A 27,967-nucleotide genomic window follows, 5' to 3' on the forward strand; every position below is an offset into this window, starting at 1 on the left:
TGGAGCTTTTGATATTGCTAAGCTTATAAATGTGTGTTCAAAGAATCACAGAATGGTTTGGGTTGCAAAGGTCCTTCAAAGGTCATCTAATCCAACCCCCTGTGCCATGAGCAGGGACATCATCAACCAGATCAGATTGCTCAGAACTCTGTCCAGCTTGGTCTTGAATGTCTCCAGGGATGGGGCATCTAGCACCTCTCTGGGCAACCTGTGCCAGTGTTTCACCACCCTCATTCTAAAACATTTTTTCCTCAAGTCTAGCCTGAATCTACCCTCTTTTAGTTTAAAACCATTGCCCCTTGTCCTGTCACAACAGACCGTGCTAAAAAGTCTGGTTTAGATATTTTAAGATTAATATATAGTATACAATCTGATATACATAGCCACAAAACACTTTGAGCATGCATTGCTAGAGCAGGTATCTGCATTTCAGAATCTTGAAGCTTTTAAATATAGATAACTTGCCAAGATTACGTTAAACATATGATGCACAGTGAAGAATAAAAGGTGTATCTTTAGGATCAGTTTGTTTGTTGTTTAACACACACCTCTGATCTGAATTTGGTCATAAAAATGCATTTTTAATACTTGAGTTGTTTTGAGTTTTATGACCTCTATTTTTTTTTTTCCTTGTTATATTGGGTTTTGAGGGTTTTTTTGTTTTACAGCACATTTTAAATTTTGGGTGGGAAACTAATGTCCTCGCAAATTTAACAGTACTTTTTGTAGGAGAAATGTGCATGATTCAGATTAATTAAGATCAAACATTTGGACCTGTAATGAGGGCCATGTGTCTGGGAACAATGTTTTTCATCTTTGTTTTTGTTTTTTAAAGAAATATTAACAAAGTCAGCCCTTCTGATGAATTAAGCTGAAATGAAGTATTTGCTGTAGAATTGATGTTATGTGCGTTTTGCTTAAGGTTTTCATATAGCTATAATATGTTCTTGCCTTTTATGTAATTTAATCAAACTTACTATTTCTATAAGGAATTTTTGCTTAATGTTGATTCTTAAAAGTATTAAATGTTTTCTAGCTTTTTTCATGACTATTAGTGCTCCAGTTCTTTTCAAAGTTTATCATACGTTCAATTATTCGTCTTTAAATTTGGCCTAATATGCAGCCTGAATAATTGGGTTACACCCCAGGTGAAGGACTTTGTATGTCGCTCTGTTCCCAAGTCAGAGGAGTAGGACAGTTGCTCACTTCACTAAGCTTTTCTGCTGAGGAGGGAGTCTGATGAATCAAGTGAAATCTAATCCTGAAAAATATTTCTCTATCAAGCATCTGTGGCCAATTATATTTAAGCTATTGAAGCACTTAAATTTTTACCTAGTCCTCCCAAACATATACATGTTCCTGTTAAGGTGTCATTAATAGGTAATTTTTACAGGACAAATGCTTAATGAATTTGGTTTTCTTCTCTCACTGCCACAAAGTCAGGAGAAGGAGGAATTTTTTCTGCCCTGTAGGAACAGTGTTAAGAAGTGTGACTGCCCCTCACAGCTATTTCAACAAAATTGTAATGGAGTAATATTTTTCCACTATAAATAATTGAAATGTAATTCCCAGACTTTTTTTTCTTTACACAGGCAAGCCATAACAGATGTGCAGACAGCAAGTACTCGGCTTGATGAAACGACCAAATTGACAGAGAAGCTTCAAGGCGAATTGGAGAGAAGGGTATTCTAGAGAAAGAAATAATTTTCCATTGCAATTGAATGGCTTGTCAGTTATTTCTGTGCTGACGTTAAAATTTATCACAAGTTCTTCTCTAACTTGTTTTATATTGGTATATCTTGATTTTGTTCAGGAAAGTTCAGATGATGTCTAGATAATACATATATTCTTTCTAGGAAGAAGATGTGATATCTGCCCAGCAAAGAGAAAGAGCATCTGACAAACGCTTGCGTGAAATGCAGTCTAGTATAATACAATTAGAAACAAGGTAAAGATAGCTCATTGGGTCTTAATAACAGGATACAAGGAAGGGAGAGAAAATATTACCTTTTTTCAGCCTTTGGGTTTTGTGTTTCTAAGCAGTTCTGTCTTCTCAAAATACAGATATCTTATGCTTGGCTGCTCTCTATCTTATTTGTTCTATTCTACAACCTTTTGGAACAGCTTCTGACTTCAATGTATTCAAAACCATAAAACAGACCACCTGATTTTATTGACTGTGGTGGAGAAAAAATGAGTCATGTATTTTTCATTCTAGTGTGTAAATTCTAGTTACTCAACTCTCAGTGGACTTAGGTGGAGTTCTAAAGAAAAATATTAATACTGAAATTTGAAATATTCATGTAAAGTAGCTGTTTTTGAGGTGAACACAGTTTTTTCTTTCCGTTTTAAATAAGATTTGGTTTCTGGTCTTAGTTCAGTAATCTTTATTAAAAAAATTATTTAATGAAACAGTTAAAGCATACATCCTAACAATAAATGGTAGCTACAAAGGTACTTTGAATACCTGATAATGAGTAGAACTTTAACTCCACACTATCTACTGGAAGATTGAAGATTCGGTGAGGTTCTTTTGTATCTGATTGAGTCTTAGATACAAAAGAAATATGATGGGAGTTTTTTCCGCTTTCACTTTCCAAGCATGCCACACTTAGCCGTGCAAAGTGATTTTGATTGAAGGATCACAAACAGTTGTTGAATTATTAACATAAATCAAATGACCAAATAGCTAAGAAGAATTCACAAATTTCTTATTAAAATAATTGAATTAATCTTTCCTTCTTGGTCCCAACCCTGTGAGTGTGACTAGCAGGCTCTTCGGTAATGCTAGAAACCAAACAATTACCAGGGAGCCAACTTTGGGACTATAAGTGGCCTCTACTTGATGAATGTTACTGGCCTAAGCATTGTGGAGGCTCTTAAGTTTACTTCAGAATGTCTTAAGAAATGAGCTAGTTTTATTACTTTCTGTAGGGTATTGGTTCTACAAAAATGGTGTCTGATCCCACAAAAATAGTGTGGTTAGTTGTCCTTGTATGTTTCATTACAAACATGTTGGAAAATAAAAAAGCATGGCTGCTTGAAAAGGCAGATCCTTTGTTACCAAAGTATTCACTATGGATATTTAGAACCGTGAACTTTATTGAACCAGCAGCACTTGTGGAGCTTTCTGAGATTTTTTGAGGATACCTCTGAGACTCTCTTGCTCTTTCTTGTTCCTGCCAATACTGACAATCATAATTAAACAATAAGAATTTCTGAGCTGTCGTAAAATTACCTGTGGTTTTCTTGTTCTAATGGTACAGCTGCAACTTCATTGCCCACATCCAATTATTCCATTTCCCCCACAGAGGAAAACTTTATACCTTCTGAGGCTGTTCTGTTCTGTTTTAATATAGAATCTTTTCAGTGATGTATCCCAAGATAGCCACATTCTTCTAAGGATCTTCTGAGATTAGATATCTGAGTTAACTCCTTTAATTCTGTTTCTTTCTAGGACTTGATAAATATTCAACTCAAAGATCGTAAGAACAAGCAGAAAGCCAGTAATGCAGTTTTGGCAACTTATGAATACATACTTTATATTAGTTTAGTTTGAAAGAATTAGTGTCTTAGTTAAGCATCTTATTGTTGAATGAGTAAAATTATTACTGTCTTGTAGATTATGTGTTGCTCTCGAAGATGCTGAACAGCTGACAAGAGAAAGAACAGCCCTGGAGAAACAAATCCAAGAGCTTCAGACAAGGTATGCTGATGTAGAAAGGGAGAAGTATGATGCTGTTGGAAAAGTCCAAGATTGCATACAGCTCTTAGAAGATGCTAACCTACAAAGAAGTCAGGTAAGGCAATGGATGAAGGTATTTCTTAAGTATTCAAATACTTCCATCACTTACAGTTGTGAAGTGCCTGATTATCCATTCTTCTAGGCATACATGCATACACAGACAAGCTTCTCTTATCTCTGTTATACTAAAATTAGCAGTGGGTAAGATAGAAAGCTGTGATATGACCATATGTTACTTAGACTTGTCACACAGTATACATTTCAAAGAATATATTGAGTCCATGGATAAGGGTGATCTAAGTGATAAAACTTACCTGAACTTAAATTTTCAAAAACTTCTGGCAGGGTTTTTTATCAGATACTTATAAAGAAATTGGTCTGTCAGAATAAAGAAAGAAAGGCCTATTATGAATTTATAACTTACTAATGGTTAGGAAAGAATAGCTAAAACTAAAGGGACATTTTTCTTATGTGGTGCACATAGGTCACCGAGAGAGTGAGTTCTGCATGAGTGAGTTCAAAAGAAATCTGGAAAAATGACTGAGTAATGAGTTGGTGAAGTCTGCAGTTAGGAAAAAATTGCAAAAGCATTTGTTAGTGTGTGATAAAGTCGCAGAAGAAATTCAAATATGCTATATTGGGTGCTGAATTTAGTCTTAGCAGTCAAAAAACTGTTTAGGGGATGGTATGGTTGTCCCTTAAGAATACATTCACACAGTCCTCAGTGGTACTTGATACAATGAACAGAATGTTCAGAATCAGAATTAAAGATGCTTTTAAATATAGTGCCCCTCCATGTGCAGTTTTGATCAGCCCATTTCAGGTGAGACATAGCAGAATTAGGCAAGTGCAGGAGGAGTCAACAAGGAAAACTAGACAAGTGGAGAGGCCCTAAAACAATTTTTTCTGTACAGTATGTGAGTAATCTGTCATAAGATGATGTATATACCAAAAGTATAGATAGCAAAACAGTCAAATTCATGACAGAACAGGCCACTAAAACTACCTAAAGTACGGGATCTAATCCAGCATGTCTTGATGCATCTACTGATCAAAAAGAAAAAAAGAAAGTCACCCTGTTTTCCCAGATCTTAACCTTCCTGAAGTATTGGCTGTTTACCCCTATAGGAGATATGATACACGGTATCATAAACTTTTGTCTAATATGGGTAATATGTGTGCTTCAGTGTTTTAATGCCAAGCTTCAGTTTGAGTCAGGCTTTTAGAAATCAAATGAATTGTGTTTACTGGCAAGACAGAACTTTAATGCACATCTGATGACTGTAGACATCAGTAAATGAAACCCAGATTAGTTAAAGTCTGTGGGAATAAATGGAGAGTCTTAGAATTGATCCTGTTTGGGCTAGCATGTTGAACTGTTGAGCAGTTAAGGAGGTCAATGTTCTCTTCCAGTCTGCAGTTGCTTTTCAAATTTGGGGAGTCTCCTGAGTATCTAAACTAACTTTTTGCTTTTAACTTTTGGAATATTAAAGTTACTGCTGTCTTTTTTGCACTTGCTGATTTCAGCTCAGTGATGAAGGAGGCACACCTGCCTCCTTTTTTCTGGCAGAAAAAGGAACTAACCTCTCTAAGGACATCCTTCTAGCTTCTGGCCTGCTTCCCAAATAGATTAAAATATTGACGAAGCTTAGAGGTTCTGGTCGTTCCTGCAGTTCAACTTCTGTGATTCTTGTTATACAAAAGAGGATTATCATCTTGTGATATATAGCCTTTCTTCCCATGTATTTATCATCATTTAGGAAAACCTTTGGTGACATCTTTTCCTTTTTATAATTTCCTCATAACTTTCTGCAACTCATTTGCTTTATGAATTGATCTTCCACAATTCCCTTTACGTGTCAGACCCTGCTTCAGAAAGGGATGAAAAAGTAAGTTTTACATCCTCCAGCTCTTGATGGCCGTCTTTGGACTTGTCAGTTCCTTTTCCACAGTAAGAAATTTTGATCCTTAGCAGCATTCCACTACAACCTGATGGCAGGAAGAATCTGAAAGGTAAAAATAAATAATTTCTTTTCAGAGTTTAAAAACCAAGAAACACTCTCATTTGAAAATTACTGGTAAGGAGTATAATTCACATTTCCGGTTGCTAAATATTAGTACGTCAGAGTGGTGTTAGAACACCGTTTTTCATCCAAAAGTAGTTCAGCAGATCATTTGATGCTGCTTGCTATGAACTCACATGAAGCTGACAGAAAGAAGTGGCCCAGTAAAATTATTGTGATGGAAATTTTATCTCTGAGACAGTAACTGAACAATCACAGATAAATAAGTGGCTTTTTATAAGTAACAGTTTAGTATAATGCTGTAGTAAGAATAAATTGGAATTTGCAGACACTTGTTGATTTATTGCTCTGGCTAAAAACATCCTGACTTTTTCAAACTGGGAAATTTATTAACGAAAAGGATTAAAAAAATGCAGCATATATATGTGTGTGTGTGTATATATATCTCTCAGGTAATTCTGTGTCTTGAACTGTGGCCACAGAGGTTTCTCCCTGCTCTGTAATGGATTGGTGGGGAGCGGGAGTAGCAGTAGCGGGCTGTCATGATAATGTTACTTCTGTTATGTTAACATTATAAAGCACACAAAGTTGAGCTTACCAAGAGACATCAGAAGAATTTTAAAAGAGTAGTTTGAAAAATAAAATTGAATGTCAGCAGTAAAAGAGAATATGACCAATGAAATGGCATTTTATTGCCTGAAGTCAGTAACCTTATATAGGCTGAATTTATGTCATCCATTAGGGACATTTTTATGTCTTTCTCCCTTTATGCATCTACGTTTTCTCTAAGTGCCACCTAGGATTTTTCATCTCTCCCATCAAGAATTCTATATTACCTTCTGTCATCTTTTCAGACCTGTATCTCCTATTATATATTAACATCAGTAGCCTTCTTGCATCCTCCTCAGGAAGGGTTCCTTACGACACTTTTTTCTGTAATTCTCACCATTATTTTATGTTAAAGAGCGCCTTGGTTCACTGTTATCACCACGAAAGGCGCTGCATACACATTCCTTAATTGCTTATATTTTTTTTATTTCTTTACTTTGAAGTTTTCTGGAAGGTAAGTGATTTAGTACAGCAGCCATTAAAAAATGCATAGCTATGTGTAGGAGCGTGTGTGTCTGTACAGGTATTTAGTTTTCTAACAGAGAATCTTTCTAGGTGGTAGCGTTGGCATTGGTTTTTATTAAAGATGCCAGCCCCAGATGAGAAGACCGGGGAGTAGCCTTGCCTTTTGCTCCGAGTTCCTGTGCTTGCTTCTGTGTAATTCCATGTCCAACCAAAATCTGAAAGTACCAATAAGTGCCAGTAGAAAAAGGCATCTACCGACACTAACTTTTTGTGTGGTTCTGGTTTGCAGTCATGTACATTTAGTGCAAAATGTTCTCGCTGTTCTAGTTTTCCTGTTGGGTCTCGATGTCAGCTACTCCAAAGGAAAAAGGAAAAAAGGTTTTCTGAACTGTGGCTATGTGTGGTTTCTTCTCTCAGTGCTAGATATGATGTCACGACTGAAGTTTTATCAGTAGTATTTCAAGTTGTTATTTTTTTTAGGCACTGGTTGCAGAGAAACAAAAAGAAGAGGATATTAAAAAAATGAAAGATGAACTGGCTCAACTTGCGGAAGATACTGCTGCAAGAATTAGAAAGGAAGTAAGTTGTGATATTTAGAAGGAATGACTTTGGATTAAGTCTGAAAGAAAAGTTTAAATATTTATAGCTAAGTTTTTGTTGTTGTTTTCCAAGAGTGTGTCAGAGTGGGCTCATACACAGGTGATTTTAATTGTTACGATGGTAGTGCCCGTGTGGGTCATGCATTGGCCTCTTGTGTCTATATAGCAGTTCAGATTAGATTCATTGAGCCTTAGAATAGTCACAACAATGGCAGCTGGCCTCATTTTATGCCAGGGTAAATTTTTAAATGTGTTACACCCTTTGATATTCTGTGGCTGCTGTTGTGAATGACTTCTGTTGCCTGAACTACTTCCCTGAATAGAGCTTAACTTTGCAAATGTTCCTTGAATGGTTAGCCCTGCAAAGAGTATGTTGTGTGAGCTGCACAAGTGCCTTGGAGGCTAATGAGGGACAAAGGGTAAGATTAGGGCCTGTGAGCCTTCTTGCCTTTATTTGGGAGCAGGGGAAATACCAGAGTGTATAAGAAGGAGTAACAGTTGACATTGCTGTTGAAAACTTGAACCAAAATCTTATCTTACTTGCATAAAGTACATCTCTGCCCATGAAATATGTTCTACAAAAACCCACAGTGAATGCCGGCAAAGTGACACTTCTTGCTTTGGTGTATTGGTTTTTAAGGAATTAAACAGCTGACTTGCAGCTGAATAGAAGCTACTATAAGGCAGTCCCAAACCAGGCATGAGTCAGTACCCAAGTTTCCCAGATGAAGGTTTGGGTTTTTTTTTTTCCTCCTAGCTTAGCTGTTTGCATAATTAATATAAGGTAAAGGAACTGCATAGAGAGTGTCAAATGATTCAAAAAGGAATTGAAATCTTTGACAGATTAAATATGAAGCCTTTTTTGGAAGTTTACATGAATGATATGCAGAATTCTAATTGCTTTATTATTTCAGAACGTCGTTAACATTGTGAGAAATTTTAGAGTTAAGTGGTTTAATAATGCTAGTGAATTTGCAAAATAAAAGCTGACATCAATTCATATAAATAAATTTTATCCTACGACAATAGTTCACAGTACAGTGACGCTATGATAAACAGTTGGGACAATATTTTGGTTTTCCTCAGTGTGAAAAACTATTGATGGTGCATGCTCATCATGGTCATATCTTAGAGTGTTTTGATGATGTAGGTTGCAAGGCAGCATACTGGCAGTACTGTACTCTTCAGCGTTGTTATTTAGCTGTATATTCTTCCGAACTAAATGCAATTCTTAAATCTCTCAAGAAGCACAAGTGTTGATGTCTGTGCAGACACTGTGAAGATGTAAGGAATGGCACTTTGATTTCAGAGATTCTGTTCAGTAGCACATCAACAGACTGTGTTGTATTGAGATCAAGGAATTTAATTTCTGATACATGGGCTTATCTTGGAAGTTGCTGATGGAAGCTCATATATGTTCAGGTGATGGGACCTGTTGAAAGTTACGCTTTTTTTTGGCATCTTAGTACTTTAAAATATTCCATATTTAGGCAAATACGACTCTTCTACCAAGTACAGCTAACAATCAAAAGGCTCAATATCACAGTACACTTAGAAACCCAAAGTTGGCAGAGAAATTAAAAATGTGGTAGTCTCTGTATGATTTTTGTCTTTATGAGCAGCTGAAATAATGAAGCTCTTCTGATAAAAGACTATTCACAAAATTAATTTATTCCATGTTATCCCATCTGCAGACTAATGTACCTAGAGGTCCACAATAATTATCTGCAGGTCAAAGAGACTTGCTTTATTTTATGGCAAACTCCAGAGGAAATAAAGGCTTGTTACAGGCATGTGTTTGTTGCCAATGTCATCTTTCTGTTGCAAGTGGACAACAATGTACATCAGTCATCTCATATGCAAATTTCCAGTGGTGTAACTGATTTTTTCTTCCTTTTACTTTCTTCGCTATGACATGGTGTGCGTATGAACTGTATAGGGTTGTAATGATTCCTTTTCTTTCCAGTCCTTTCATTTTGAGAAGTTTCAGGAAGATACTGCCTAAATTTTCAGAGACCTTAAAATGAGGATAAAGATGGTTTGTGCCTTCTATTTGGTGGTTACCTGAAAGAATCACAAAAATGGTGTGAATTACTTAAAACTGCAATATTTAATGTCATACATGGTTTGGAGAAGGTGCAGGAGTAACTGGGAGAACCACTCAGTCTACTTGTGACAGCAATCTACTAATCAGAAGTTAGAAATTAGAAATGCCCTATTTCTTATTTCGAAATCTCAGTAAAAGTAAATATATCAAAAGCATTTTTAAGTGTTGTCATGCTTCTCCAGCTACAATATTAACAAATACTTATTTTGTTATGTGATCTAAAAAGAATGTTACACAAATTGCAAGTGTCTTGCACCTAATGGGCAGCAGCTTTCCTGATAGTCTTATTGTTCTTTTTCAAAAGCTTTATTGTGATGTCTTCTTTTCTGCTTTTTTTTCCTAAACACCCTCAGTTAAAGTAGTATGTATTGATAATAAACATTCTTCTAACATTTATACAGTAAGATTTGTCAGTTGTTGCAGTCCCATATATTCTCATATTTACACACCTGCACCACATATACGCAATATATAAAAAGAGGATGGAAAAATAGTTCACAAAATTCATTTTTCTGGTTGCGCTTTGTTTTTGATCACAGGTAGACATGGTAAAGAAGCAATATGATATGCAGATTTCTCGACTAACAGAAGAACTTTCAGCTCTTCAGATGGTATGGTGCTGACTGATGAAAGTGGTTTTGATAGCAAAATGTTTGAGAGTTCAAGTAAGATGCTAAATTCAGGTAAAAGTCAACTAATGGTTAATTGTTTAGGACTGTGCTTTACTGCTGTATAGCACTTTACGTCCTGCACGTCTCCAGACATTAATGGAACATATGGTGTCTTTGTGTTACTTGACAAAAGTGACTGTGTGTGGTGTCTTTAACAGTCAGGGCAGAGATTCATCAAGCACAGAAAGTTCAGTATTGCATATATATGGTTGAGAATGTAGAAATGAAGTATATGAAAAGAAGTATGATAAGAGGAAGTCTGCATCACAATCATCATATTCTTGAATCAGTGAGGAAGGAACTTGTAACAAATTAAATGGGGGACCAAAAGAGCTTGGTGCATATGCACCTATTTATGGGTTAAATTTATGAAAAGAGTATTTCATTTGATGTGTCTTGGTCTGTATAGTGAATGAGACTGATCCTATAGAGAAAATAATGAGGAGGTAAATATAATCAAATGCCTACACACCAGTGACTAGAATTATATTTACAATGGCTGGTTTTTGGGTTTGGCATTTCTTGAATTTTTGAGATTTTTTTTTATTAGATTTATTTTAATATGACTTTTAAAACTAGGAATGTGGAGAAAAACAGGGTCAGATTGAACGAGCCATTAGAGAAAAGAGAGCAGTGGAAGAAGAGCTTGAAAAGGTAAGGCAGTTGCATGCATTTTGACTTTATGTTTAAGATCTCTTTTCAGAAGGAAAAGTGATGTTGATTTTTCCCATTTCTCGTGGAATTCTTTGTTCCTTGAATTTTAGTATTTAATTTTTAGGTAGTTTTTCTTAATTGTAAATTTTCACGTCATTATTTCAAGGTTTGTTTGGTTTTTTTTTTAATCTGGAAAGCATTTTAAAGCATTAATACCAAAGTGAAAAAGAGGGTTCTTTGAAAAGTTTAAAAAGTAACAGGAGAGATGTTTGACATAATCCAAAAGAATGCTGGTACATGTTCCAGTTAAACTTCAACTCAGTAGACAGAAAACTAAATAAATGCCAGATCTTTGAAAACTTTTTTCCAAGTAGCACCAACAATGATAGGAATTAAGTTTTGTTTTAAATCACTGGAAAACGGGACACAATGAGAAGCAGCCTCTTTGTCAGGACTACACTGCTGATCTCCAGTGCAAGGTAAAGATGATCTCACATGTAAGTTTATTCTTCAGGCTTACAAGCAAGACAGAGGATATGAATCTGACATGAGAAAACTAGAGCAAATGCATCAGAAATATTTACTTGCAGAAGCTACCAAATGTGACCTTCAGCTAACTCTGCAGACAACACAAAATAAACTGAAACAACTGGAAATGAAGTAAGGAATGGATGTTACAGAAATTGAAATGAAAAATAATGGGAATTATTTCTGACAAATTGTTGATTATGTGTTAGGTTTTTGTAACGTGGTTTTAACAAGTAGCCAAAATAGTATCAAGTTACCATAATTCTGAAGCAAGGGCAATTATGATTCACTATAAAAGTATTAAAGGGGATAACACGCTAAAGAATGAAAGGTTTTCTTTAAACGATGAGAACTGCAAGCAGTTGTTTAACAAAAAAATGAAAAGAGGTGTATATTATTTTGAATCTTACTGCATTTTTCAGTACTGTTTGTAGGTAAAGTTACTCTGTGAAATATTCGGGCAGAATTTATTACTTCATAAATTCACCTACAGTGTGGTGTCTCCTAGTATGTGCAGAAACACTTTATGTTTACATAGCATACTGAATTTCAGGTCTGTGTGCAGAGCTAAGAGATGTTATTACAGTTCAAATAATATTATACAATGGTAAAAACTACAATATGGTACACATTTTTAGACCAGGTCGGTTTTTTTCAGCATGAAAAGTGTAGGATTCTCTGAAAGCTTCAGTCATTTCTGTACTCTGCTGATCATAAATCCTGTCACTTCACTAGAACAATCCTCAGCTGGGAATCTGGAAAAGTTATTAAAATAAAACTCTTCTGTTTCACGTGGTCGTTTTCCTGAACTTCCTGCAGTATTAGATTGTCATTATGAATTCCCTCATCTTGATAAAATTCTTTGCTGACTTGTGTATAGTTTTAGCTGTCAAGCCCATAAAATGTGCTGAGCTGATACAAACTTGGAGGAAGAAACAGGGGAACAGCTGTACGGGGTCAACCCCAAGATCTGACCCAATATATGTTTTTTCTTTAGTTTTGGAGTTGTTCAACTCTTGAGTTGCAACAAGACTTTTCTTCTCTTTCAGCTATGAGGAAGAGAAATCTCGTTCCCAGGAAATTGTCTCTAGATTGGAAAGCACTCTGGCTTCAGAAAGAGAAAAGAGTGTCTTCATCAGTGAAGACAGGCTAAAACTTCAGCAAGAGAATGAGCAACTGCAAAGAGAAATGGATGGCTTGAGAAAACTGGCATCAGAGGCTCAACGAAATGCTAAAATAAAGGTATACTTTATATGTTATTTTTTTAAATGTAAGACTCACATTTGCTTAGTAAGGCAGCATTTCTAAGAGAAAATAATCAGAAGTTTGAATTAAAGATGGAAGTTTTAATTATGCTTCATGGTTTCTGCTTAAAAATAATTTTGTTGTAGCATTGTGTGTCATCAGAATTTCTTGAGTACCTCAATCTCTGCTAATTAAATTGTATTATAATTTCTGAATTTATGCTCACTAAGAAGATCCCAAATGTTCTTTGGTTTTTATGAGCTAAAAAGATCAAATAATAACATATTTTCCTTCAAGCTTCCTTTCCTTCACTTATTCCAATCTCAGGTCTTCATTTATCTACTGTCTTTAATGTGTTAGGAATCCCTGTGTGACTTTCAGTCCAGAGTGTTGTCTACTTGTTAGTCCACCACGTTGTCAGAGCAGTGTGTAACTAATACATAATTTAATAGTATGGTTATTGAACACTGGTTCTGTATTTTCTGTACAAAGAATATATTTCTAGACAAGTAGTTACAACCAAGATAATTAGCTGAAAGATGGATGTTCTTTTTGAATGTGTTCTGTTAAATGCAGCTGAACAGACTGCAGGTGGGATAATGACTCTAATAGTAACCTCAGCAGATTCATGGTACCTTTGGCTTCTGAAGGGAGTAACAACTTTGATCCTTGATGTGCTTTCTAAACAGAGAAAACTGGTACTTTCCGTTTTGCTCTTAACTCCAGGTATATAGAGGTATTGAAAAGGGATCTAAGAATCCACAGCAATGAAAGTGACTTCAGTGAACAATTTTACAAATTCTGAATGGGAACCATCTCAACTCCAGTTACCACTTTGCACTTTAAGATAAAGGAAGCAGTGAAATTAAACAGGAAATCTAGTTCCAACTCCAGAACCCTTTGGTCAAACGTAATTTAACAGCAAAGGATCAGAGTCTTGAAAAATATATATACCAGATCTTTTGTCTATCTCATTTTTAATCAGACAGGCTTCCATTGTAGTCACAGATAATATGCATTGCTTGCTTTCATTTTCCTCTGATGTACAAAGGATTTTAGATGCAGTTAAGAAATTCCTAATGCATTTAACTGGATGAAAAAGAAAGAACGTGTTTCTGTGGAGAAAACACAAGGGAGAAGGATAAAGATTATTTACTAACATAAGCATACAGAGCTCATTATCCTTTATTGTCAGTTGGTCTATTTGCTTAAATTGGCTCTGGGAACATGTATCTATTTGAGCATATAATTACAAGTTTAATTATTGTATGTTACATGCTTTCAACAAATGATTATAAATTTAACTCAGATGTTGTAAAAAAGAAAAAGTAACAAATGAGAGACTCAATTGTACCCTATTTGTACTTTCTCTAGATAAGCACAATGGAGCATGAGTATGCTCTGAAAGAAAGTGGATATGAAGCTCAACTTAAGGAAATGGAAGACACCAGTCACAAATCTACTGCTGAACTAAGACGTCTGTTACTAGCTCAGCAAAAAGCAACAATTCGGTGGAAAGAAGAAACAAAAAGTCTTACTGAAACTACAGAAGCCAGGATCACTAAGCTAAAGTAAGTGCAGTTTAGTTCCTCTTCTGGAAGCTGTGAACAGTTGTAGTTACTGTTTGGTGTATGGCAGGAGACCTGTGGTGAAAACCATGAAGAGCAAACCATCCGGACTAGATGACGTGCTTGCAGCAAAACAAGAAAGAATGTTCTAAGAGAACGTCTGATGCTCTTTATGAAGTTAGCAGCTAAGCACTGAAGGAAAAATTTTGCATCTTATTAACGTGTGTGCATTTTGTAATGACAAGAAATAAATTGAAGGAATTATTTTTAATTTTCTCTTTCAAGATACAACATGCTCAATTTAGAGAATTTTAGCTTTGGATTATGAGAACTCCTATATTTATAGCTGTTCAGAACAGTCACCATAAAATCAGTTGTGGAGTGAATCTCCAGACTTCCAAAACAAGCTGCAAAAACCTATTGGGACATGCATCTAATGCTCTTTTTGGAGCAGTTGCTGTCATAAATGTGGATACAAATGAGTTGTGTGATTGCCTTAAGGAAAAATATGATATAAACTCTATTTTTCTCTTAATTCCTACTGGTTGCCTGGTAACTTATTCCCGGCACAGAATATAGGAGTATTTTCAGTTTTGAAAGGGCATAACAACAAGGGCATATCACCAAACCGATAGAGATTACACACCATTCCTAGATGCTGGGATGGAGCCTGTGAGCCTGTGTTCAGAGAGACATCAAATGGTTTAGAGAGGACAGTGGAGTTACTGGAAATGAGGGAATGAGAAGGAAACCTCCCAATGAGAAATTAGCCATTTGCAAGTTACGTTTGAAATAAATTCTACAAACTTAACCTTGTTTTAAATGCATACTACTACAGGTAGTTCTATGTTAATATCCATTAAAAATGGGTATTTTTAATTCCTCCAACTCAGCTTCCACACAGGTCGTCTTTGGCTGGCAAGCAGCAGCCAAACTGTGGCTACACTCACTCATTCACTCTGGTTGGCCAGATAGTTGGTGCTTACAGGATGCAAAGTTTTAAACAGCCTGTCTCTTAACAGAGGTAGAGATATGTGTTTACCTCACGCTTTATTTGATTTTTAAGCTCAGGAATCTCTGTCAGTCAGGTCAAATAGCCTATAAATTAGAGATTAAATTAGCCTGATATTTTTATGGAACTTCTAAGAAATGTATGTCCTCAAGATCTCTTCCTCTCCAAAATGGGTTGAACATTGGAGGAGACTGTCAGACAGGTACACAGCAACTTCTAAACTAGGAAGCCTGATTTCATGAGTCTCATTTCTTTAAAATGAAAATGGTTAGAGGAGAATATAATAATGTTCCATGTGTCATTGTCTTTTAGGGAAGTGCATTCAGTGGTTTTTAGAAGAAAAATTTGGAGTATGCAGCTCCGTTAATTTGAGAAATTTGAAATGACCCTTTAGTCACTTGAACCAAGTATAGTACTTGGGCTGATTTTTACAAGCTCCTTGCTGTCATTTAACAAGGAAGCAAAGTTTTTGCCCTGTTAAAACTGGAAACCTGTGAATTCTAGCTTTTCTTTCCTTTGGAGTGATCTTTGAATTTTTCAGGTTTTATTATAATGGCTTATGCATTCTCAGCTCCAACCATAATGTTTCCAATGTTCTGTGCAGTTTTTTGCATCACAGCTTTTTAAGCATAGCTTGACACTTCTTAGTTGTTCAATGCCTATGGTGTGACTGGAATTAGAACGCACGTATGACAAGTCTACCAATACTCTAGCTTTGGTTTTCCAGCGTTTTTAGAGAAGAATTTGAATTCGACCTCCAGTGCACTTCAGAAGTAGCAGTCTCAGATGTAGGAGTTCTTCCCTTTGAAACTAATTTCATTTCTCTTGAAAGTGACGGTGTCTGACTAGTTTTACAGACTGTCCAAATAGAGGAATGCTTATGAGTTTCATCCTGCTTCAAATACAAGAATGCTAAAACATTTATTGATGACCTTTCTGTTTTACTAGCAGCTTCACTGATCAGCCTAGAAAGCCTTTCATTTTTTTTCAAGTCTTCTTTTTCATGGTGTTTAGAACACTCTGTAGTAGTAGTGAATTGTTACCTATGATAACAAGTTCAGTTTAAATTTTTCAGATGCAAACTGAGATAATATTTTTGCCCATTTTTCTAGAAAATCAAGTACTATATAATCACTCTGGTCATTGTCACATCTCCTAACCAAACAGTTTTGGCCTTTTTACCTTATCTGTCCAGATGTGGGCTGACTTATTTTGCCTTCAAATATACTGCATTTCTCAGAAGTACTAAAGAGTTCTTTAAAAAGGCAAAAAGTCTCTTTCAGAAGCCATCAGATTTTATTCAGCGTGTCTGTGAGACACCGGGAGCTGCGCTTGTTCACTGACAGTTCTAGTGCTATTGCTTCACTGCAATTAGGTGGGTCTTACTAATGCTTTTTTGACATCTTTTGTAAATGCAGTAACTAAAGGAAAAAAAAATTATGTTTCGGGCCAAGGTAAACTTAAACTGTTAACTTTGTAGTTTATTTTCTGTAAATGAAACTACAAAACCTCTCACAGCTGAGTATCTGGGTTCATAACTAGATCCTGAATTTGATTCAGCACCTTCCAATTAAAAGGGAAGAATTGCAGACTTCCAAAACAATTAAAATTATCTGTGAAACATCTGCTTTTGTTCATAAAGCTTTAATGTTCAGTGTTAAAATGTTGTTGTGGTGGACCAAAAGCTTTAGACCTTCTTTATCTGCAGCAAAATGCTGACATAGAAAATATATCAGATGTCAGAGGAAGTCTGTTTTGTGAATCTGCGTGAAAAAGTAGCTAGTAAATTTTGAAAAAGTCCCTATTTATGTGAGAGACTGCCTATGTGGCATCATCTGGAAAACTCCTGCAACAATCCAACACCCTGCATTAAAGAATACTGCCTGATGAGCAGAAGAGACAAAAACATTAATCTTATATTCAAAACTGTAAGTGTACACTAAGTCCATGATTTTCTGTCACTTCAGTAGACATTTTGGTGCAAGTCTAAAAGCAAAGTCAGTTACTTTTAAAGAGGATTTAATAGGTGATGCTTTTTTGTACTGCATAAGCTAGAAGCAGAAGTTTTTATGGGGTAATACTTGCCACATAAACAAGCAGACTGGCAATAAAAGCAAGTTTGTTCTCTGCTAGAAGGTTGTACTTTAAACTGACGTAAGGAGTTTCGTAATTACATCTGTGCAGTGATGCTCTGATATTATGGTGACAAATAGCTGTAACAGAACCTATAAGTATTATCTAGAACATTTAAAACCAGTTTATTTTTCATGTTCTATGCTTTACCAGCTATATAGTGCAGAACACAGTTGGTGTGAAAATTAGCTGTTATGCGGTAGTAGTTATTCAGAGTCCTTGCTCCTATTATAAATTAATAATTATCATATTTTAATCCTATCAGAATAACATTTTGAGTAACTGGTTTGCATGCAAGTATAGAATGGCAAATCAGTTCTTATTTTGTTGTCATAGAAAATAAAGCTGCTGATTTACTTAAAAAGCAAAATAATTTTGCCGCAAATGCATCTATCATAGGAATTACCAGCAAGGCCACTAAATAATAGACTGATACTAAGTAAAGAGGATCTATTGAATTAAAGGTTATGTTTGAAAGTCCTCTTGAGGCTAATGCAGCAAATTGTATTGCCAAGCCTTATAGCAGGGTCCAAGTGAAAGGCCGATGTTGACCTAACTTTCCTATTTACATGGATTTTTAAGTTTATGTCATTTTGAGAGGATTAGTTAAGCTGTGAGCTTATAAGGAAAAATTAATATCTTTGTTAGAAACATCATCTTGTCTTGACTGGGCAGCAGGGCTATGAACTTAGATGCAGATAGCAGCATACCATTTTCAGACTTAAATTGAGAGTTTTCCAAGTTTAGCAGCATATCATGGTTATTTAGTGTATTTTGAGGAAAGTCTGAGACATTCCTTTACACTTCATGAAGTTACTGTTTGATATATTGGATTCATGTAAATATATGAGCAAATACAGAGATTGCGTTGGTGACATATAGCAGAATTTATTTTTTATTAAGAATTATTACTTCTACAGCATAATAATGTTCTTTACAGGTGAATGTTTTTCAGGAGGTTATAAACTTTCTTGGGAAGTCATATGCATGTATTCGGGGGAGGTAGTTTATATTGCATTTCACCAGAAGTTTACTGTTAGTGCAGCTCTCATTGAGTCAGTGTCCCATTTGTTAGTGTAGGTGTTTCCCATTGCTTGGTCTTAGATTCATGATCTGTTGCTGGTTTTCAGTTCTCTCCTCATTACTTTCATTTTCCATGTGAAGGTGTCTGAAACATCTTGGCTTCCTGACTAACTTCCCAGCAGCAGCTGTTAACTTTTCCATATTCTGTGCTGCTCGTTTGTCATCTTCTCAGTCTGCAGTGTTCTGTTTGTGAAGTGTAATACGTGGGCATAAAGGCAGCATTACAAAAATACTTTTAAGAATTAAAGCGCCATCAGCAAACATTTTTATTGGGTGATTTGTAATTTCAGAAAAATAAGAAGGAAAAGTAAATTTTGCAACATCTAACAGTAGAGCAGAGTGAAGGTTTTTTTTAAATCATACAAGAATCTAGTAGATCAGTGACAAACTTGTAGGTAAAAATGTTGATAAATAAGTTGATACTTTCAGGCTTCACTGAAAATTATTCTGTGCTTTCTTGGACATTTGGGTCTCAGCTCAAGTTAAACATGTAATCGTTGCCTGTAAAACTGAACTTGAAATTAAAAACCAGTGTTGAAACAGTAGGTAATGCATTGAATACTTGTAGACTAAATCCCACCATTTTCTTCATAAGAATGCATTAGTCTTCACTTGAAAAAATGTGTTTTCTTCCTTTGAAGCATCTTAAGATGCTCTACGCTTTTAGAATGATTTATTGGTAGTAGACCTCACCTTCACATTGCAAGAGGGCAAAGAACCAGTTTTGCTTCAGTGCACTTGTGCCAAATGTCAATCTTGAAGGTGACTAAGAAGGTCAGTGCTTCTTGCAACATAGGTCATTGTTCCAAATAAAAACCTTGCTCTTGGCAGCATGACTAACAACTCATTACTACTAGTGTGAAAGGGGCTTAAATGGAAAATAGTAAGGAGAGAAGTATAGAAATTCTATAAAACTAGCAAACTTATTTCTAAAGGTAGGTTTTTTTCATAACCCAAAAAGATCTTTTAAGTCTTGATGAATAATTTAACTATTGTATGTTCAGTAATTCAGTAACTGACATGAGTTTCTATTTGGTATTTTTATCCCCCTATATCTGGAACTCTAAGTAATCTAACCAAATCAAAATTAGGTATATGTTTAAAAAGGCATTTTGGTCTTCAGTATCACTTCTCCACAAATGTGTGTGGAATTTGATAAGAAATAGAAGCTACCGATGTTGTTGTTGCTGATCTACAGGGTGTAGAGCTTCCAATTGTAAACTTGTAAGCTCTGAGATCACTGTCAGTTTGAATGTCCCAAAACTGCAAGGGATTTACATGATCTGCCCTTGACAGCTGTAGTAAAGTAACAGTATCAAGTGCTTCCAGCTTCTTTTTCATTTCTTCTCTTCATTTGAAAGAATTTACTTTCAAAAGAAGTGGGGAATATATACACATACTTTTACAGGCTCTTGCTTTCACTGTAGTAGTATAATCTAGAAAAGCGGTTTCTATAGCCATAGTGTGGGGGAAGAGACTGGGACTGTTCTTATTACCTTACAGCATTGTGTATAAAGCTCTATAGTTCTTCAGACTTAAACTGAGAAAAATAAATGACAGCAGAGATAGAAATAGAAATCAGAAATACCAAAGGAATAGTTAGGAAATTTGTAAATTGGAAGGAAAGAAACTTCAGGAACAAGAGAATACAGGATATGTTGAGAAGGGGAGAGAGAGAAAGTTCTGACAACAGAATGTAAGCAAAACCAGGATAATCAGACCTACCAATATTTACCAAAATAAAAAGTAAGTGAAAGACTGTATGCAGGTTTAAAAAATAAGGCAGATAATTCATTCTGTAAAGTCCACCTTGACTGGTCTGTACTTATATTAACTAGGTTAAACAAGTAAAAAAAGAGGTCATAATACAAATAGCAATAGATGGTTAATCCCTTTAACTGGCGTATTAGTATTTTTCATAGATTTTTATGTTTTAATCTTAAGAACTAATAAAAGAATTGGGGTAAATTGAGAGGGAATTTGGCAGATATACATAAGCACTTACCAGGCTCCTCACCAGTGGCCAACACAAAGAGCACGTTTTTGTTGAACATGATTCTGGTTGGACCAGGGATTGAAACAAGATTCACATTGATATGAGAAGTGTCATATTCAATCAAATGACTGAATTATCTGTAGAATGCTGTTCAATGGAGTAGATCTTGAAAACTGCAGATGAGAAAAAAATAGGTCTTGTAACCTGAAAACTTTACAGGAATTTGACAATTCTTTTTGCTTTGCTATGAATATTACTTGGGTCTGTTAGACATGTGGATGATTGCTCAGTTAACATACACTTAAGCCTGAGTAGGGGTAGTAACAGGTAAGTCTGTCCTCTTTTTAGAGATATAAACTGAATCTAAAAAAGAAACAGTATATGAAACAATTTGTAAATGTTGGCTTAAATGAAAAAGAGGATAAGTACTTCAGAAATTACTTTCATGTAACAATGCATTAGTGTAGCTTTAAAAAACTGATTTTAAAATGTAATAAAATTTAATACTAATACATGTATGAACAAATTTGTAAATGAATAATCTTCACCATCAGCCGCTATTGCCTAGTAGTATGGTATAACTTTTAGGGAAAAAAAGTCCCATACATTTTTTGTAACATAAACCAAATAGATTTGAGCAACTTATATTGAATGGCTTCATTTCTTTAATATTCACTTGAATTATAATTGTCAGTACTTATTAAAAGGGAATCCTTGCCATATTGGTTTTAAATGTGTATACTTTGCTTAAGTCATAACATTGTTCTCACCTGATTGCAGCTATTTCAGGTGGCTGTTCCAGTTTCCGCTTCTGAAACATTTCTGTGTCATAGTTGGAGTCCCTGACTCAAGGGTAGCCATGTCTGATTTGGGGAGTTCTCAGTTTTGTCTTTTCTGTAATGGAAGAGAATCTGCCTCTGAAGAATGACTTTTGTGGGTGCGTTTGTATGAAGCGTTGGCCAGGACTGCCTTCTCCTCCCTGCGTCCCATACAGTGCATTGTGGGAATCACACAGCATCTTGAGATCAAGTTTCCTTGATTTCTAAAACATTATTCTTGGCTGCACTTCTGTAGTGTTTGGCAGCCATAGCTGCTTATTTTAAGATGTTCGTTAAAGAAAAAAATCAACAGGATGAGAGACAGCTGCAGGTACCGGCAGTATACAAAATCCATAATTACTAAGAGTAACTGAAGCATATTATAGTGTAATTCAACTGCAAAAACAGCTGGCACGTGCTATATTTGTCATATGAGAGCTTTACAGAATGTACTTGCTACAGCTGGCGGATTTATCACCCGTCTGCCAAAATACTGAAAGCTCACCTTTTGTTTCCTCCTCACTTAACAAGGACAATATGGACTAGGGACTGATCTGATTATTCAGCAGTTGGGGTTATTGTTCAGTTTAACATTAAAATCTCTTAATGTGTGTTTAGGGGAGGGTTAACAACCAGAGTGAACCACCTGTCTAGCTCAATAGCCATCATTTTTCCTTATGCTTACAAGGTTAAACTGTTTTCTTTAAATACATATTCAGTGTGATGTAATTATAAAAATAACTTCTTGATACACAGCTGTACATGAGCCTGTAAACTCTGTTTATGGGCTGTGCTGCTAAGAATGCCAATGCCACACCTCAGGTCAATTATAGGAGACAGATTGTTTTCACTAACTAAGAATTTTTAATTTAGAAAATTAAACTATTTGGATAGTCTTCTAAGATGATGTAATGGTGAAGATGGTTTGTCATGACGTAAGAATTTCCTTATTTTCAAAGCCTTTTTTACTAGCATAGTTACACTTGAACATAAGCAGCCTAGACACTGTAAGGAGTAATGTTTGAATAGTTTTCTAGGGAGTTTATTTTGAAAAGGTATCTATGAATAGATACAACAGGAATTGCATAAAATTTCTCGTTTGGTCTCTAAAAACTGAACTTTCACAAAACAGCTGTTCATTTGGACTCCCATATTGAAAATTCATCTTGATGTTTGATATTGATTACAGAAGACAAATTGCAATACTAATTTTAAGTATTAACATACTATATTGATCCTGCAATTTTAATCCAGGCTTTAGCTTCCTTTACAGTATGTGTCGTTTCAGCCCTAGGCTGAGCACTATGGGGTAGGTATCACCATTCTGGGCATTGCAATGAGCTACATATTCATGAAGGTGATTGCATTTCAGCATACTTGCAAGTTGGGAAAGGAAAAGGAAGTCAGAATAGATTTGGAAATTTTTCTTCACAAAGATGTTTGAACCTCATCACCCCATTTTTTGTGACAGCTGTTGCTAGTGGAACAGAGACTGGTCAAAGTTTAGAGCAGCTAGTTCTTTTTTGCATCTGCTTCTGACTAGAATTACTGAAGTTCAGAGGTTTTTTTGATCTTTGGTCATTCCTCTTCTTCACTGCTTGTGATTACAGAAGGCAAGAGCTGTTTCCTTTGAGTACCAACTCAAAAGATGTCTACCATGGCCCAGATATTTTGTCTTTCAATACTATACAAATTTAGGATCACTAAAACTGATTCAATATAAAAGAACACTTCAAAGAAGGTGACATTTTCCTTTTCCTCATGATGCGTTACACTGTTCTGTCTCACAAGTATAGGATAGTTTAGTTCTAGTTACTTCAAAGCACCTTCAAAAATGTCCACATGGAAATTTGGCTATGGGACACTAGTTAGTGTTAATCGAAAAGCTGAATGCACTATGCAAATGCAGCTTATGTTTGTAGCGTATTTGATAACATGCCTATAAAATGAGATTCCATAAACAGAACCTGCAAAATGTCAAATGTTCTTGACAAAGTTCTCTCGATTCAAACAAATACATCTCATTTCTCTGCCATTATAGCTTTGAATATACATCATGAAGAAGTGCTGTGTAGTGCTTTTAACGTTTTGAGAGCAGCACTGCAATTAAAACTACACCATAAGCCCCTACAATGCAAGAAAGTATCTATGAAATTATATTCTACCAACTGATGTACCACTGTGTGTTAATCAGCATTTTTTCTTCTGATTAATAGAGGAGAGCTGAGTCAACAAAAACTTCGCAGTCAGGAGCTTTTTTGTCAGCTGGAAATGGCAAATGAAAAGGCAACTGAGGTAAGATAATGACTGACAACTACTTTCAGTTACCACCTGATGCATGCACACTAAGATCTTAACAGAAACCTATTTAGATGAGTTATGTTGGTGATTTAGAAAAAATTAAGCATGTTTGACAGAAGTAGTCATAGCTAGAAAACCCCACTGTTTCTCCTGACCGACACGTTCAAATGACAGGAAGACAAATTAACTTTACTGTCAAATTACACAAACAGGTAAAAGAGATATCAGCTTTCAAAGTTACTAATCTACCAATTTTAGACGATTCAGGAAATGTTTCTGGAGTCATTTATGCCTGTGTAAGCATATGTACCTCTAAAAAGGAGGAGGCATTGCATTATGGGTAACTGTAGCACATGCAGAGAGATGAAATTCTCTGCATACTATACGTACTTATACTGTATGTGCATATGTGCATATAGATAAAAGCATTATCCATTAAAGATTAAGGGCAGGGTTGTTTTGGAATGTGCATTGTCCAATAATTAATGGCTTCTTTAGAAGCTGTCCTGTCAGCCTCATAAGTCTGGGATAATATCCACTTTAGGATACATCCTTTTATGTTGTTTTTTGTCATGCTCATCATTTAGAGGAGAAAAATGGGGCTGATGTGAGAATGGATTTCTGTAAGTAAAGGACAGTTAAGAAAGACTTTACACATACCATTTGATGAAGAGAACAGAAGAAACCTGTAGCAAGAGTATCATGTCATTCGTATTATCTAGTATAATTCTTTTGAGTATAGCTAAAACATTTACATTGTGAGATTGTGTAAATTAAATTACATGTGAGCTTTCGTGCATCTTTAAGATGGTGAAATGAGTAAAACTTCCTCTGCAGATTACTCTGATTGGAAAATTCGTGTAGTGCCATAGTTGAGCTGGAAATTCTCTATAAATGTGTCAGCAGTATGTCTTCAGTCTTATTGTAAGTGGTAAACTGTTCTGCTCCTTAAGTTCCTCTTGTTTTAAAGTTTTTCACTACAGTATGCATGCATTCAGTACAAAGAACTTTGCATTTCTAATGAGGTATTTCATTTACACAGGATGAAAAATTAATGATGGAATATCGACAGTGCATCAATAGGCTTCAAAGGCAACTAAGCCAGGCCGAACAGAGGGCAGCTACAGCATCTCAAAAGGTACAAAACTAACCAAAAAAGTGATATCTAAGTGCATTTTTACAAAAATATTCACTTTGTATCATTCCTAAGGCAGAGGTGATAATTTATGTGCAGTATTACTAATATGACCAACAAGCTTGTATTTTGGGTGCATCGTCACAAGACTGATGCATATTCAATTAAATGTGGCCTTCTGACAGGATGCTTAAGTGACTCTACAGACATGTTTATGGAAAAACTTGATGCGAATTAAACTTGTGTGGTTCAAAATGAAGGTGTATGATCATTTCCGAACTCTGAAATGACAGCAAGTTAACAAAGACAAAAAAAAAAACCCTCCCTAAATAACTGTGGCTCCTTTTACATGAAAACAGACCTTTTTAGCTTGGTGTAACCTACTGCAGCACTCACAAACAATGGCTTCATGGGATAAAGAGCAAATGTGCCAATTCCTACACCTGTCTCCCAGGGCATCTTATTTGCAACAGAGCATATAGTGAGTTGATGGCTAGAGACCTGCATGTATCAAAATGGTTAGGCAGCACTGCTGTTCGGTGGCAATTCTGTTTGTAGTTTTTTCAGCCAAGTTCATTCCCTGGTCCAGTTCATTGTGTGGCTGCACAGAGAGTGTGGGGAAATGGTGTGCAGCAGTTGCAGGACACAATTGATTGCATGGACCTGTGCAGTGTTCATAAAATTGCAACCTTGAGTCCCTTCTCCTATGTCATGTGAACTCCCGAAGTTGCTAATTCCTTGTCTGTCCGCTTGCATTTTATTAATAGCCTCTAGCAGCTGTGTCACCAAAGACTGTTGGAGAAGTACTCCCCGCTACAGGTAACACCAGTTACTTGTAACAGACGCAGAAAGTCGTGTAATGTCAAAAATACTGAAAACTGTGCAGACAGAAGAAGAAATACTTGTTTTTTTCCTGGCCATGGGAAGGGGGAAGGAAGAGATGGTGGACATATCTCACTAGCATAGTGAACACGTCTAGTACACATTTCAGTGATTCTGAGACCTTCAGATGGGTTGCGTCTAATAGAGCCATTTACGTACCTACAACCTCCTTGTGCACCATTGTGATCACTTAACGAGCCAAATTGCTGCTGCCTTCTTTTTTCCAGTTCTCTTACAACTCAGTTCCAACTTCGAGCAGTATTCTTCAATATTTCTAGACATTAGGGATATTAGGGTTTTCTTCTCTTCAGAGAGAGAAAATTTAGGCTTTAATTGTCTAAACCTTGTGCTGCCTATAATTCTGTATTTTTTCTGCTGGACAGTAGGGTGTTTTTTCCGTCCAGTGTTCTTTTTTTCCACATTATTCAAGCTATACATCTTGAAGCAAATCCCATGGGGGACTTATACATTGGGTTCACATATTTGCCAAGCAATTTGATACTCAGGTTGGTCTCCTATTAAGTAAAGGTGGTCTTTCTGCCTCCTCATTTTTTACAGTGATTTAGGAAACGCAGCTGCAAATGATAGCTTTTTAATGTGGGTGATCCCATGTGAGTTGCCGAGAGGAAATGTTTGGTTGATCTAAATTGTCCAATTAGGACTATTGGCATTTTTCTCCAACAGCAGTGAATAAATGGGCATAGCTGTCAAGCTACCATAGCATAAGCTGTGTTTCCTGGCTCTAAATGCTGTATCATGACAGGGTCTACCCAGCTGGTAAAGATTTGCTCTGACAGAGCAATTTTATTTTTATTATTTTTTTTACCTCCTGTTATATCGATTTGTTGAGCTCTAATGCTTCTGAGGTGGTATCTTCCTTTAAAAAATGTGGTCACATCAGTTTTCAAGAGAGTAAATTCCTAGCCTCATTGCCCATATAGGAAGAGGTCTTGCTGTTCTGAAAACAGGGATAATCAACTGTTCCTCACCAGTCTCTCTCTGAAGGGTAACAGAGATTTAATGTTTAGCAGCTAAATAGTTGTCCAGATCTTATTGCCACTTTACAACTGCCTTGCCCTCTCCAGCTTGGCAGATGTCACTGCTGCCAGCTGTTGGGCATGGCTTCTTTGTAGGCACGTAAGGACTTCTGTGCTAAGCCCCTTCCCCACACATCCCTCATTCCCCCCACAACGTACCAGCACTGTTCCCACTAAAGCCTGGAAAAAGGAGCCTCCAGCAGTACTGCTACAAGACTGTCCACTCTTCTGAATCTGAAGAAATGTGTTTATTCTCTTCTAGGTCTCAGGAGACTGAATGTTCAGGTGTGCTTCCTCACATTCAGCATGGTAGCTCTTCCCTGTATTCTGAATCTGTAGGTTGAGGGCTGCTTTCTGACTAGGCTAGCCGCATTACATTATCCAGCTTACTTGTAAAATTAAATCCAATAAAGGCTAGAGCTGGACTATTAGGGAGTCTAGAAAGTACCTTTTTTGTTCAATGACTATAAATTTCAGCTTATTATTAAATAATAGTAATTCAGTAAGAAACAAAAAATACAGGATAATGATTGTAGGGATTTAAAATGTGTGTATGCTATGTAAATGTCTTTAAAATGCACTCCTGCTACTTAATCTTTCATCATCTTGAATTCTTTGGCATCTGAAACAAGACAAAAGCAGTAGTCATCTATAGAGGTCATTGTAAATACTCCTGTTTACCCCAAATTCCCACTTACCTGTGCTTGTTCCCTCTCCTTCGTGACACCTTCCATGTTGAAGTTCTAATGATATTTTGATCTTACAAAACATTTTATAAGAAACTATCTGGTTTTAATTACAGCTCAGCCTGATAACAACACAGAAGAGAAAACCTGCTCTCCTGAGGGATCTGGAAAATATTTGAATGAATATTGTTCATTCATACCATGTTGGGGTTAAGAAGATTTCTGGAGAAGCTTCATATTGGAGCATTAAAATTAAATGCATAGCTTAGATAAAATATTTTCTGTTTTATTCAGGTAAGAAGGGGGGTAGCTACTGTAGCTGTATGCATAGTAAAGATTGTAAGACAACTGCAAAATGTTAATAAAGTTCTTTAATGTAGAAAATGAAAACAATCTGATACAGTGCTGTGGCATATTAAGTCTCTTTTTTGGTCTAAAAATCAGCAGCTCCGACTATGACAGGATTGTGCACAGGGATCAGATACTATTATATTGAAATTCATGAACAGCTCTGCTCCCATACAGTTGATACCTTTAACTTTTCTTTGTAGTGCAGTGACTTGGGAACTTTTATGAGATGCACTCAGACACTAATTACATCGTGAATGTTGAATAGTTGTTGTTTTTATGGTAGGCATTACAATTGTGAAATGCTTCCATTGCGTTCTA

The 27,967-nt window shown here is 36.0% G+C and overlaps 1 protein-coding gene across 5 annotated transcripts in view; it reads left to right on the top strand.

The window, feature by feature from the left end:
* SCLT1 (sodium channel and clathrin linker 1) overlaps positions 1-27,696 on the top strand; it is a 43,706-nt gene extending 16,010 nt beyond the window's left edge. For 4 of the 5 annotated variants that reach the window (XM_071808061.1, XM_071808062.1, XM_065837671.2 and 1 more), the window contains 12 exons: positions 1,593-1,683; positions 1,857-1,948; positions 3,623-3,800; positions 7,324-7,422; positions 10,089-10,160; positions 10,800-10,874; positions 11,389-11,534; positions 12,452-12,644; positions 14,022-14,218; positions 23,474-23,552; positions 24,601-24,696; positions 27,415-27,696. In XM_071808061.1, the coding sequence (XP_071664162.1) occupies positions 1,593-1,683; positions 1,857-1,948; positions 3,623-3,800; positions 7,324-7,422; positions 10,089-10,160; positions 10,800-10,874; positions 11,389-11,534; positions 12,452-12,644; positions 14,022-14,218; positions 23,474-23,552; positions 24,601-24,696; positions 27,415-27,477 (1,381 nt within the window). In that variant the 3' untranslated portion in view covers positions 27,478-27,696. Of the gene's footprint in view, positions 1-1,592; positions 1,684-1,856; positions 1,949-3,622; positions 3,801-7,323; positions 7,423-10,088; positions 10,161-10,799; positions 10,875-11,388; positions 11,535-12,451; positions 12,645-14,021; positions 14,219-16,422; positions 16,680-23,473; positions 23,553-24,600; positions 24,697-27,414 lie in introns of those variants that run through there. The other variant, XM_071808063.1, reaches the window with a different exon arrangement.
* The last annotated feature ends 271 nt before the right edge of the window (positions 27,697-27,967 follow it).

The sequence above is a fragment of the Patagioenas fasciata genome, chromosome 4, assembly GCF_037038585.1.
Source record: "Patagioenas fasciata isolate bPatFas1 chromosome 4, bPatFas1.hap1, whole genome shotgun sequence".
NCBI lineage: Eukaryota > Metazoa > Chordata > Aves > Columbiformes > Columbidae > Patagioenas > Patagioenas fasciata.